The 13,831-nt window shown below is 38.9% G+C and overlaps 1 protein-coding gene across 2 annotated transcripts in view; it reads left to right on the forward strand.

Moving 5' to 3' along the window:
- The window catches only part of CUNH2orf42 (chromosome unknown C2orf42 homolog), a 38,424-nt gene that overhangs the window by 6,748 nt on the left and 17,845 nt on the right, over positions 1–13,831 (forward strand). For both annotated transcript variants that reach the window (XM_019647699.1, XM_019647700.1), the window contains exons 2-6: positions 5,240–5,515; positions 5,960–6,795; positions 8,706–8,816; positions 10,454–10,558; positions 12,389–12,493. In XM_019647699.1, coding sequence (XP_019503244.1) covers positions 5,973–6,795; positions 8,706–8,816; positions 10,454–10,558; positions 12,389–12,493 — 1,144 coding nt within the window. In that variant the 5' untranslated portion in view covers positions 5,240–5,515; positions 5,960–5,972. The remainder of the gene's footprint in view (positions 1–5,239; positions 5,516–5,959; positions 6,796–8,705; positions 8,817–10,453; positions 10,559–12,388; positions 12,494–13,831) is intronic.

Raw genomic sequence — 13,831 nt, forward strand, 5'->3', positions numbered from 1 at the left:
ACGCTGGCTGCTGGCCGCTCACGCTGGCTGCTGGCTACATACGGTAGCCCATGGCAACCCACTGCCACAGGGGCTGCAGCCTATGCCGTCGCCCACTGCCACAGGGGCTGCAGCCTATGCCGTCGCCGGCAACCCACAGCAGCCCAGCTCCAGGCCGAGCTGCCATTCACCATCTTAGCTGCAGAGGGCAGTGTCACTGGCCCTCATATGCGGGATCCGAACCGGGGCACTCCTGGCATCCCAAGCGAGTTCTTAACCATCGCGCCACTCGGCCGGCCCTCCCCCCGCTTTTTAATTCTACTCTCTTAACAGTTCCACCTTTTGTACTTATCCGCCTGGAATTTATTTGAGTATAGAAAATGAGACAGGATGAACAAGATATTTTTAATGATCATTTTTGCCCTTAACTTTCCTTCTACATTGTATAATTTAAAAATTAGTAAATTAGTTTATTGATTAAAATTACTTTGATCCCCTCCCCTTGTTCATGTTTAAAATCATTGATGTATTTTTCAAACATTTTTTTTTTAAGATTTTATTGGGGAATTGGGGGAGGGGAACAGACAAGTTGCTGTCGTTTTGTTCTTCAGTCTCGTTGTGGAGGACACCACTTCACTGGCCCATGTTGGTATTATCATTGCACTCTTCCTGACTGAGGCAGATTGGTCGCTGGCCATTGGATGGCCGCTCACAGTGGCTCTCAGCAGCTCACGCTGGCTGCCGGCCACTCGTGCTGGCTGCCGGCCACTCATGGTAGCTCACAGCATCCCACTGTAGCCCCACTGCAGCCTATGCCGTTGCAGGCGACTCCCGGCAGCCCAGCTCCAGGTCGAGCTGTTGTTCACCATCTTAGCTGTAGAGGGCGCAGCGTCACTGGCCCTCAGGTGGGATCCGAACTGGGTGGGGCCCTGCTGCTCAGAGCTGGTGGTCCCAAGCCAATTCTTAACCAACGTGCCACTTGGCTGGCCCTCAAACATTTTTAGAAGTAGAATCTTTTTCTCCCAATGAAATCTTATTCTGTACCCAAATAAATTTTTAAGAAAACTAGGAACAGGGCTGGCTGAGTGGCACATTGGTTAAGAACTGGCTTGGGATGCCAGAGGGCCCTGGTTCGGATCCCACATATGAGGGCCAGTGACACTGCCCTCTACAGCTAAGATGCTGAACAACAGCTCAACCTAGAGCTGGGCTGCCATGAGTCGCAGGTGACAGCGTAGGCTGCAGCCCCTGCTGCAGTGGGTTGCCATGGGCTACCGTGTGTAGCCAGCAGCCAGCGTGAGCGACTGATCTGCCTCGCCCGGGAAGAGCACAATGATGGTGCCAACTTGGGCCAGTGAAGCAACGTCCTTCACAACTAGACTGAAGAACAAAAGGATGGCAACTTGTTTGTTCCCCTTCCCCCAATTCCCCAATAAAAACCTTTAAAAAAAAAAAAAAAAGAAAACTAGGAACAATGGTCAGAAAAGAAAACTAGGAACAATGGTCAGAACCTATTCTGAAATACTTGCATCTATCTACTAAGATAATGTTTAGGATATTCATTGCAGCATGTCTAGAACTAAAAAACCATTGGTAGAGCTAGAGTAGCTATGGTATATTCACACTACAGATTACTATAGAGCCATTCAAAATGGTGTTCAGAGCCATTTGTGCTGACAGGGAAAGAAAGCTATGATAAAATGTTAAGAAAGGAAACTTCAGAGCAATGCGTATAATTTCATTTTTGTAAAAGCAAAAACCTACATCTGTATGTATATTTACTTATTTATAAACATAAAATAATCTGGTGGGTATATGCCAGCCTATTAACTATAGTTACTCTTTAGGGGTGGGGATTTTGGGGGTGAAGTAGGGATAATGGTAGTTATAGGAATGGGGCATAAAAGGGTCTTTAGCTTTTTAGTCTGCTTTTGCATTATAGTTTTGTAAGATGACTCTATTATCGCTAAAATATTTTTAATTTACATTTTTAAAAAGATCATAGATTTACATGTTTCAAAATGTGCAAATGAAGAGAAATCTTTTTTTAAATGGAGTCAGGAAGCTAAAAGACAGAACGGTTATGCAGGTGTCACTCAAGGCATACTACTGATCCCAACAGGAAGAGACTACCTTGCATCTTTCATAGAAGTGATATTACTTTACTACCTCAGTAGGCGGGAGAAAAGAGTCCTCCTTGCTCAGTAACAGCTCAGCCAATAGGAGACTGTTATAACTCAGCCAATGAAAAATCACTATACTTCGAATTTTCAGTCTCTTCCAATGGACTCTTTGTTTACAGTAGCCACGCCCAAGTCCATAAAACAATGTTACTCTCCTTTGTTTTTCTGAATTTGCACATGGTTCGTCATTAAATCACATGTTCCAAATTGCAATTATTCGTTCACAAATAAACCCATTTTGCTGGAGAGATATCTGGCTCTTTGTTTAAGGTCAACAAAAATAAACTATTAAAGGTATGCAGTAAAAAGCTTCCCTCCCATGCTTGCCCCCTATTCACCGATAAGGTAACTCCTCCAATTAGTTTATCCTTTTAGAGAGTTTTAAACATTTGTATTTCATTTACAAGCTAATACAAATATACATACATGTTTTCTTCTTCCTTTTATACACTGTTGACAGCATATTATAAATGCTGTTCTGCATCTTCCTTTTCTGTATCTTCCTTTTCTACTTCTTCCTTTTCTACTTAACATTGCTTAAAGAACTGAAAGATCAATACATAAAGAACTTCCTCAGTCTTTTTTAAAAAAACAGCTGTAAAAGTATTTTATTTTTTGGAAAATATTCTGTTACATGGATATGCCATGATTAGTTTAACCAGTTCCTTCTTGGTAGACATGAGGTTATTTCTAATGTTTTGCTGTTACATACGTGCTTCAGTGAGTAGCCTTGTATGTCCCTCATTTCACATATCTGTGGAGTATATCTGGAAGATAAATTCTTATTAGCGGAATCACTGGGACAAAAGGAATATGCAGAGAAGACATCAAACAGGCCCAAATTGAAGGACATTCTATAAAATACCTGAGTCTTCAAAACTGTCATGATTATGGAAAACAAGAAAAGACAAGCTCACTGATCCGAGAAGACTAAGGAGACATGACAACTAAATGCAATGTAGTGTCCTGAATTGGACCCTGGAACAGAAAATAGGACAGTCTAGAGTTTAGTTATTAATAATGCATCAACATTGGCTTCTTAGTTTTGACAAATGTCCCATGGTAATACATGATATATTCTATCTTTGAAACTTTTCTGAAAATATGAAACTATTCTAAAATTAAAAGCTTATTCTTTAAAAAAGTACATTAGTGGAAAAACTGCTGAAATCCAAATAAAGTCTGTAGTACAGGTAATAGCAGAGTTAATAGTGCCAATGTTAAAACCTTAGTTTTGACAGATTTCTCATGGTTATTAAGATGTTAACATTTGGAGAAGTTGGCTGAAGAGTATACAAAAACTCTCTGTACAGTCTTTGTACCTTTTCTATAAATCTAAAATTATTCCAAGATTAAAAGTTTTTTTAAAATGTGCATTTGCAGTTTTGAAAGATACTAACAAATATGCTCTACAGAGCATAATGGAATAAGTAAAGAAAAAAATAAGAGGAAAGAGTGGCATTTCCATGATAATGCTAAAAACTAGCACCTTAAGGCTTCACCACATATAATTAGCAAACCAGTTCCTCTTTTAATGAGCAAAGTTGTCCTTTTTTTCCCACTTTAATGATATGTTAAATCATCACTATCAATGTAATTTTTAGCTAAGCTCTTCTATATGTCTTTTTTTTTTTCTATTTTGCAAATGAAAAACAAACTGAAGCTCAGAAGTTTTAGTTACAGAGATAATTGGGAGTAAAGGACAAACTAAATCCTCCATTTTTTTACTTTGGAACAACATTCTTTCCTAAGAACCCATGTTTGACTGAATGAGAAACCTACTAAAGAAGTTTATTGACCTCGGAAGGAAATGCGGTGTAAACAGGCTAGTGCCTAGATCAGTGCCAGAGGACATGTAGCAATATCGGGAGACATTTTTGGTTTTTTACAACTTGGGGAGGCTGGGTTGACTGCTACTGGCATCTAATGGGTAGAGCCCAGGATACTACTAAACATCCTGCAATATATAGTATACCCCTCTACAGCCAAGAATTACCCAGCCCTAAATGGCAGTAGTGCCAAGTTGGAGAAACCCTGCTATAGATCATGTTTCACAAAGCTTCATTCACTCAGTAGATATTGAGCAAATATTACAGTTGGAGGATTAGTTCATAGCACCAATGAAAAGGTGGGCATTCTTAGACTTTTCTTTTGTACTTCTCTGTGGACTTTTAATCTGTGGACTATAAAAGATGTGGAGGGAAAATATTTCATCAAGACCATCCCTTGGGGTCACGGTGGGAAAGCAATGCTAACAACCTATTTCAAAATCACAAGCAGATTACCTTTAAAAAAGCATTAAAAGGGCCGGCTGAGTGGCTCAGTTGGTTAAGAGCTCACTCAAGAGTATGAGCTCTGAGCAACAGCGGTTCAATTGCCGGCCCAAGCTGAGCAGCTGCTGAGCTCCCAACAGGTGGCAGGATGGCTCAGCTTAATAAAGAAATAAATAAGCATTAAAAGTACTGAACTTGAGTTAATAATATGCATGCTGAACTGTTGTGTACAACTTTAAAATGCATCCAAGTATAAAAGGGATTGGTGACTGGAAAAGGATAAATATGTAATAAAGCAAGTACAGTAAAATGTTAATTGTAGAAGAGTGGGTGAGTTATATGGAGGTTCACTGTGTAATTCTATTTATGTTTGAAAATTTTCATAGTATTGGTGGGGAGAAAACAGCAGAGGCTCACACTCTTCTTAGCAAACTGGGTTAGTGGAAACTGCATTGACCTCAGTCAAGTTACTTTTTAATTTTCATCTGAAAAACGGTGGTTGTTTGGCTCAAATAAGTACTAATATTGTGAGATTCAAGTGAAATAATGAATATGAAAGCACTTGGAAAAGCACAAAACGCTCTAAAAATATAATTCATTACTATTAGGAAGGATGAGTGACCAATTATATACCATGGCTCTAGGTGTTCTCAACAACTCCCTGTGTGAACAAAACAACCATTTCCATACCAATTTCTGTCAAATATTTCTCAAATATTTGTGAAAGACATAGATTCCTATTTTGAGAGGAAAGAATCATTCTGTCTTTGTATAACTTTAATATTTTTTTTGTTTTAACTATAGACTGCCACGATCTCCACTTAGGGCAGGGAGAATCTTTGACTGGGAAACACTGGGCAGAAGCTTTGCCATTGGCTGGCCAAGAAGGATGCGGAATGTCTGCATTATTACACCATGGAGTTCAAATTTCAGAAGACTTTGGGTTAAGCTGTAACCTTTACTCTGTAAATGATTATGTCTTCGCCTGTCCTCTGTGATCATCACAAACTAATGAAACACCTTTTAGGTCTTATGAATTTAGGTTACACTGTTCTCCGGATGCTCTGGTAGCTGATACAGGTATGACTGGGCTGGGTCCTGTGAGGAAGGGTGGAAGGGAAAGAACTAATCTTTACCATTCTCCAGTCCTTGCTCAAGTTAAACATTGTGCATGTGAAGATTAGGTTAACTACTTTAGGTTGTGTAGAACAGGATTGAACCTAGAGAAATGCTTTAGTTGTTACATGAGGATATTTTTAAATATAGAGATGTATGGAAGGCAATGTTTCCTTCATTTTTATTTTGTTTGAGGATTTAAATTGATGTTCTGTTTGAGGGTACAATTTGAAAATAGTGTATAGCTTCTTTATATTTCATTCTCTACTAAATATCATAAGTGATTTTAACTTTGTGTGTGTGTGGGGGGGAGAGACAGAGACAGAGAGACAGAGACAGAGAGAGAGAGAGAAAGAAAGAAAGAGAAGGAGTATATACTCATGCTGATGGGCTTATTGCCTTTTCTAGGGGCCTGTGAAAAATGGAACCAAACTCTCTAAGGACTAAAGTCCCAGCTTTCTTATCTGATTTGGGGAAGGCCACATTGAGGGGAATCAGAAAGTGTCCCCGATGTGGCACATACAATGGAACGCGAGGACTGAGCTGTAAGAACAAGACATGTGGAACCATATTCCGTTATGGTGCACGGAAGCAGCCTAGTATTGAAGCTGTGAAAATCATAACAGGCTCCGATCTGCAGGTCTACTCAGTGCGGCAAAGAGACCGAGGCCCTGACTACCGATGCTTTGTGGAGCTAGGCGTTTCAGAGACGACAATCCAGACGGTAGATGGGACGATCATTACTCAGCTGAACTCTGGACGGTGTTACGTTCCCTCATGCCTGAAAGCTGCCACCCAGGGTGTTGTGGAAAACCAGTGCCAGCACATCAAGCTGGCAGTGAACTGCCAGGCAGAGGCCACCCCTCTGACTCTAAAGAGCTCAGTTCTGAATGCAATGCAGGCCTCCCCGGAAACCAAGCAAACCATCTGGCAGTTAGCCACAGAACCCACAGGTCCCCTTGTACAGAGAATTACTAAAAACATTTTGGTGGTGAAATGCAAGGCAAGCCAGAAGCATAGTTTGGGGTATTTGCACACGTCCTTTGTGCAGAAAATCAGTGCCAAAAGCTTGCCTGAGCGCCGTTTCTTCTGTTCCTGCCAGACTCTGAAATCGCACAAGTCGAATGCCTCCAAGGATGAGGCAGCCCAGAGATGCATTCATTTCTTTGCTTGTATCTGTGCCTTTGCCAGTGACGAGACATTGGCTCAGGAATTCTCAGACTTCCTAAATTTTGATTCCAGCGGTAGGTGGTATGGTTGACACACTCTGTTTTTCTAAAATGGCAATGAAAGAGTTCTACTGATGGCATATGGAGATTGTACTAGCAACCTTCAGAAGCAGTTGCTAGATAATTCAAATGAAAAGCATTCCTTCTTTTAATCCCAGTCAGCACTTGCATAAAGGTTGGTTGGTTGGTTGGTTGGTTGGTTGGTTGGTTGGTTGGTGGTTGGTTGATTCGTTGGTTGATTGGTTGAAATTAATGATCAAGAGAATCAGACATTTTCATTGAGACAGTAAATCTAGCCAAGCTAGCTTTGCTTTGATTTCTTATTTTACTCCTCCACAGATGCCCTATGTTAATAAAAACAAAGAACAAAAATATTCCCTTTTATTTTGGCTCATTTGCTTGTTTCTTATCTTTGAAGATGGGGAAAACCCACACCTTGTTCAAAAGAAGACCTTTAAAAGTTTCTACATCAAGTTTTTTGTTGTTAACACGTTTTTATCTTATAGATGCTTTTTATTTTCATCTCTTAAGAATCTTTAGTTGACAGCAGCACCCAACTTTTTAGTTTTACATTTCTCTGTAGAGTCTTCTATCAAGTTAATGTTCTATGAATAAAAACATGTTTTGGGCTGTTCTTTAAAGAAACTTTTTTTAAACAGGTCCACAGTCTCTTTTTTTTTTAATTAAATGTATTGAGGTGACATTGGTTAATAATGTATAAGTTTCAAGTGTACAATTCTATAATATATCATGTGTATATTGCATTGTGTGCTCACCACCCATAGCCTGGTCTCCCCCTGTCACCATACATTTGACCTCCTCATCTTTCCCCCACCCCATTCCTTTCTGGTAACCTTCAAACTGTTGTCTGTGTCTGAGTTTGTTTTGTTTGTTCATTTGTTGCTTTCCATTTTATATTCCACATATGAGTGAAATCATATGGCTCTTGTCATTTTATGTCTGACTCATTTCGCTTAGCATGATGCTCTCAAAATTCATCCATGGTGTCGCAAGTGGCAGCATTTCAATTTTTCTTATGACTGACTAGTATTCCATTGAATATATGTACCACATCTTCTTTATGCAATCATCCATTGAAGGACCCTTAGGATGTTTATATGTCTTGGCTACCATGAATAATGCTGCAGTGAACATAGGAGTACATATATCTTTATGAATAAATGTTTTCAATTTTTTCAGGTAGATACCCAGAAAAGGGCTTGCTGGGTCATGTAGTAGCTCTATTCTTAATTTTTTGAGGCACCCACATACTGTTTTCCATACTGTCTTTGCCAGTTTACATTCCCACCAGCAGTGTTTGAGAATTCCTTTTTCTTCATATCCTCTTCAGTGCTTGTTATTTCTTTTTTTTTTTTTTTCAAAGATTTTATTGGGAATTTTGGGGAGGGGAACAGTGTTGGGGAAGGGGACCAGCCAAGTTGTTGTTCTTCAATCTTCATTGTGGAGGGCGCCAGTCGCCATCTGGCTTCCTGTCGGCAGCTCGTGGCCTCTAAGCTCAAGGTGCTGTGTTCAATCTTAGTTGTGGGTAGGCGTAGCCACCATCTCATGGGGGAGTCAAGCCCAGCAGCCTTGTTGTTAAGAGCGCATGCTCTATCTACTGAGCCATCGGGCGGCAGCTCAGCTCAAGGTGCTGAGTTCAGTCTTAGTTGTGGGTGGGCATAGCCACCATCCCATGTGGGAGTCGAACCTGGCAGCCTTGTTGTTAAGAAGCGCTTGTTATTTCTTATTGATAATAGACGTAACAGGTGTGAGATATCTCATTGTGGTTTTGACTTGCATTTCAAAGGAACTTATTTTAATGCAGGCAATTCATTGAGGATTTGGATTTTTATAAATTAATTTTTCTCTACATAGGGGCCAATACATAGATAGTATTAATAACTCAGAAATTTGTTATATTTTAGGTCTTAAAGAGATTATTGTGCCTCAGTTGGGCTGCCATTCAGAATCAACAGTATCAGCTTGTGAGTCTACTGCCTCTAAGGCAAAGAAGAGGAAAAAGGATGAAGTATCTGGTGAGAAGCTGTTTGGTTTGTTTAACGTTATTTTTAGATTCTTTTACTGCATTTTATGTGTTTCACTGAATCTCAGCAGTTACAAGAAATAGTTATGGTTTTTTTTCCATGAAAAAGTTTTACACTGTACTGATGATTCTTTGTCCAGTCAAGCTAAGGGTTGGTTTTACTGGCCAAATATAAGATCCAACCAAACTCCACTCTTATTATTGAACATATTTGTTCGTTCCTTAAACATTCAGACTAGCCTTACACCTTAACCGCCTTAGGACAGTGTTATGAGTTTTTCATCCATAGAGTGTTTTAAAGAACTTGTGACAATGGTTAATTCTCCACACTCATTTACAAATATAGATTGTTACTTATATTTTCAGAGTATGGCACTATATATCTATTTTATTCATATAATGCCAGTGTCAGTTCAGGACTCATATAAATCAATATGAAAATGCTGACGTACCCTAGTAGATAAGTGTCAAAAGACCTGGACTCTCAACAAAAAGAAAATGTTACCTGGTCCACAGATGTGGACCAAACTCCAAACTCACTAGTGAACAGAGAAATGTAAACGTTTTAAAAATACAAAATTAAAAGATACTTTTTGCTACCAAATGAGCAAAGATTTTTTTAAATGATGAGACCACAGGCAAAGGTGAATTCATGCTCTCCAGCATGGCTGGTGTAGTATAAATTGCCATAATCGTTTGTAAAAGTAGTTAGCAGTATCTGTTAAAAGCCTTAAAAATGTTCCTACCCATAGGGAGGTTGCTGGGGGTGAATCAGGTGGTTGTGCACAGGAGTTTTGGTGCTGCAAGTTGGAAAGAGGTGCAGAAACAAAGTGACATCATCATTTTTTTGTGTTTTTAAGAGGTAATTCTGGCAGCAGTGTAAAAAAACAAGAGAGTGTTGTTAAATGTTTCTGTATTGGTCTTTTCCAGGAAAACTTGAAATTCAAAAAATAAAGTTCCTACCTTTTGACACAGTAGTCCACGTCTAAATAATCAATCTTTTTTAAGGAAATAATCCTTGGTATAGGAAAAGCATTTTGTCCAGAGATGCTCATTTTATGATTATTTATAATATTGAAAAATTAGAAACAACTTGGAGAAATGTTTAGAACACACAGGTAGCCAGATGAACTACAAAATGCTCAAACTTGACTTTCAGATAAACAATGGATATTTTTTTTAGTATAAGTATCTTCCATGCAATATTTGGAACATACTTAAGTGAAAAAAGTATTCATTTGCTTGACATTTAAAAAAATATTTGGCTAAACCTGGCAGTTCTGGTAAATCACAGCTACTTAAAATCATAAAACCAGCAAAAACAATCTATTCATAGAAAAAAATGGAAGACAGTTCACCAGAAAATTAATAGTAATTGTCTGAGAGGTGGGAGCAATAGGTGAATTTTCTTCTTCCTTTTAATTCTGGTTCTCCCCCAATTTCCTATAAAGAGCTTCAGAAACTTAAAATGTTGTGTATAAAGGCTAATGCTAATTCCTTCTAGAAACTGGAGGTAACTTAGAAATTAGCAAAGACTTTTTGTGTGTTTTAGACTCTTCAGAAGTTAATCTCAAATTGATTTATATTCTACAGACATGTTATTAAAAACTATAATGGTTTGTGGTTTAGGTGCACAGATAAATAGTTCACTGTTGCCTCAAGATGCGGTGAGCAGTAATCTAAGGAAAAGTGGCCTGAAAAAGCCTGTGGTTGCTTCTTCATTAAAAAGGCAGGGTAAGTTTCCCTACCCCCGAATAGATTAAAGAGGTGGAATATTATCTAAAACAAGCTAAAAGCAATAAATCTAGAGAAATGTTGTCCATATTGTCCCCCAAGGAGTGCTAAGATAAACACCAGTAGGCGCTGAGATTGAGGTCTGTCCTATCCCACTGGCCTTAAATCATGCTCAAAACCAAATTGTGTCTTTTAAATAAGTGCAACAAAAATTACTGACATGTTTTGTCAGCTGGTATTTTGTAGGGTTTTTCCCTCTTGTTGTTTATTACCCACATGCAGTTGGTATGGAGATTTAAAGTTGAAGAAGGAACATGTTTTATAATTATTCAATGATAAACATTTGTTGAGAAAGACAAATATGAGCAATCATCAAAAAATATGGTAAATGTTTAAATTTTAAAAAAATTACAGTAAAAGACACATTGCCATTAATCACCCTCAAAATACTCCCCCTCACTTGAACACACTTATCCCATCATTCTTGCCACTTTCTGAAGCAGTTCTAGAAGTCCTCTTTCCTGAGTGTCTTTAGTTGTGCTGTCCTGGCTGCCTCCATGTCCTGAATCATTTTGACTTTGGGGAAGAGCCAGAAGTCCCCTGGTGCAAGATGCGGTGAATAAGGTGGATGAGGACATACTGTAATGTTTTTATTTTGACAGAAATTGCAGTATACCAGAAGCAATATGTGACACGGAGCGTTGACCTTCTCTCAGTCATAGCTCACACCTGACTGACTGACTGCACCGAGCAAGGTGAAACTTGTCACACACTGTTACTAACGTTTGATATGCCAGTTCCTGTGCTGAAGATCCCTGCCTTTCCATGGGACGGCACTCGGCAGCAGCAATCACTGTATTTTGTGATCACACAGAAAGGGTCCATGTCACACATCATTTCTGGTACAGCATTTTCTATCAATAAAAGCATTACGATGTGTCCCCATCCACTTTATTCACTGCATTTGGGACTGTGCAACTTCTGGCTCTTCCCCAAAGTCAAAATGACTCAGGACATCGAGGCAGCCATGAAAGCGCAACTAAAAACCCTCACAAAAGAGGACTTCCAGAACTGCTTCAGAAAGTGGCAAAAATGATGGGATAACTGTGTTCAAAGTGAGGGGGTGTTATTTTGAGGGGGATTAATGGCAACATGTCTTTTACCGCAATAATTTTTTTTTTTAAGTTTTAGAAAAGGAGTTTATTGGAAGTAAAATACATTCCAAAGAAGCAGAAGCGGGCCCGAGCAGTAGAGAATGACTTAAGGGCCATTATTAGAAAAGAAAGTACACTCCAAAGTGTTTGGAGCAGGCCGAGCAAAGGAAGCTCAAAAGGCTAAAACATTTTCTTTATTTAAACATTCACTGTATTGTTTGATCATACCTTGTGTAGTCTGTTCTCCAAAGTTAGTGAAGTTTGTAAATATACCTAAAAGCAATAGCATGACTAATGACTATCAGGCTGAATTTATGAAACAGAATGACTTAATTTGAACATAACATACATATATATCTTTTCTACTGAGAAAAATTAAGCTTGGACATTTGGGGATCAACCTTTTTTTAATACTCCTTACACATTGTAACAGCCATTATACGTTAGTATTGAAAGGCTGCAAACTTTTTGTGGTTACTAATCTAGAGCTTTTCATTTTTTTCCTAAATGGATTCTTAAAAAAAAAAAATCGTAGAATCTTTCATTTCACTTAATTTCTTTGAATTTCAGCTTCTTGTTCTTTTTTTATCTGTACAAACTCCTTAGCTTTTTCAAACTTAAACTGTTTATTTTGTAAGAATAGATAAAAGTTACTAAAGAGTTGTTTTTTTGTCAGCCTGTGGTCAGCTGTTAGATGAGGCACAAGTGACCTTATCCTTCCAAGACTGGCTGGCCAGTGTCACAGAACGCATCCACCAAACCATGCACTATCAGTTTGATGGTAAGTATTGGTCACCCAACTGGGCTATTGCTGAAAATCAGAGAAATTAAAGTAATTGTGCTGTAGTTCTGTTTTGACAGAAAAAAATAACTAGGCTTGATTCCAGAATGCATTGGACCACAAAAAAGTAGAAATCTAAGTGAAAGAAAAGAATAATTACATAATTTAAATGCAGGATCAGCAAAATGAATTTAGAGATATAAGAGGGAAAACGCAGCAAATAATAAGTAAAAGTACATAGCTTTGGTCTTGGGGGCATATGTGTGTGTGTGTGTGTGTTGAGGGAGGTACCAAAGCCTTAGAAAATCATTCTCTCAAACTTAAAATCAAAGCAAGGGGGGAGAATGTTTAGAGAAAATGTAAACATGTGAGACTGAAATAGTTACAATATTACAAAGACGTGCTAAGGAAGATTGGAGAACACAGGCCAGGTTTGGGTGTGATTGTGATAGCCTCATGGAACCTCAGCAATTTCAGAAGTAGACCATTCAGCCAGTCCTTGCCCATTGCCTTAAAAGTATCCTTGCTGGATGATTTTCCAGGCTTTGTCCAGTAATGAGGAGCTCACCACTTTTTGAGGTAGATCATAACATTGTCGGACAGTGGTAGCTGTGAGGAAGGTCCCCCTCCTGCTAGGTGGACATGTTTGCTTCTGATCTTTCCTGTTGGTTCTAGTTCTGCACTCCAGCCACATGGAATTGGTCGGTTCCTCTTCCCAGTAACAGTCCCTGCCACTGCACACACCCCCATTGCCCTGCCTGACAGGTCTCCCCTTTTCCAAGTGATACATTTCAGGTCTTCAAACACTCCTCTTGGCATGTTTACAGACCTCATATCATTTTGATATTCTTTGCTGAATGTGTTGCAATTTATGAATATCATTTTAAAAATAAAGTATCCCAAACTGAATAGTAGCTTGACAGTTACACTCAGTAAAAAGAAGTTTTGAAGGATTAGAACAGTTACAACTTCATAGTGAGAAAAGGGACGGGAATGGCTGTCTTTTTTTTTATTTTTTTTATTGTTAGTTTCAGGTATACAGAACAATGCAATAGTTATCCTTTTCACCCTTCACACAGAAACAACCCCCCTCCCCATCTACTGCCCTCCCACCCCCGATATCATCCATATCTATTACAATTCTTGACTCCATTCCCACACTCTACTCCACGTCCCATGACTATATGTATATATAATTATAGTTGACATACATTATTATTCAACATCAGCTTCAGAAATACAGTGCGGTGGTCAGGCCTCTACACCGACTATGAAGTGGTCTCCGTAACAAGACATGAGTCCGTCTGGCCCCCTAAAAAATATTTACAACATTATTGA

The sequence above is a fragment of the Hipposideros armiger genome, unplaced genomic scaffold, assembly GCF_001890085.2.
Source record: "Hipposideros armiger isolate ML-2016 unplaced genomic scaffold, ASM189008v1 scaffold_114, whole genome shotgun sequence".
In the NCBI taxonomy this organism is placed as follows: Eukaryota; Metazoa; Chordata; class Mammalia; order Chiroptera; family Hipposideridae; genus Hipposideros; species Hipposideros armiger.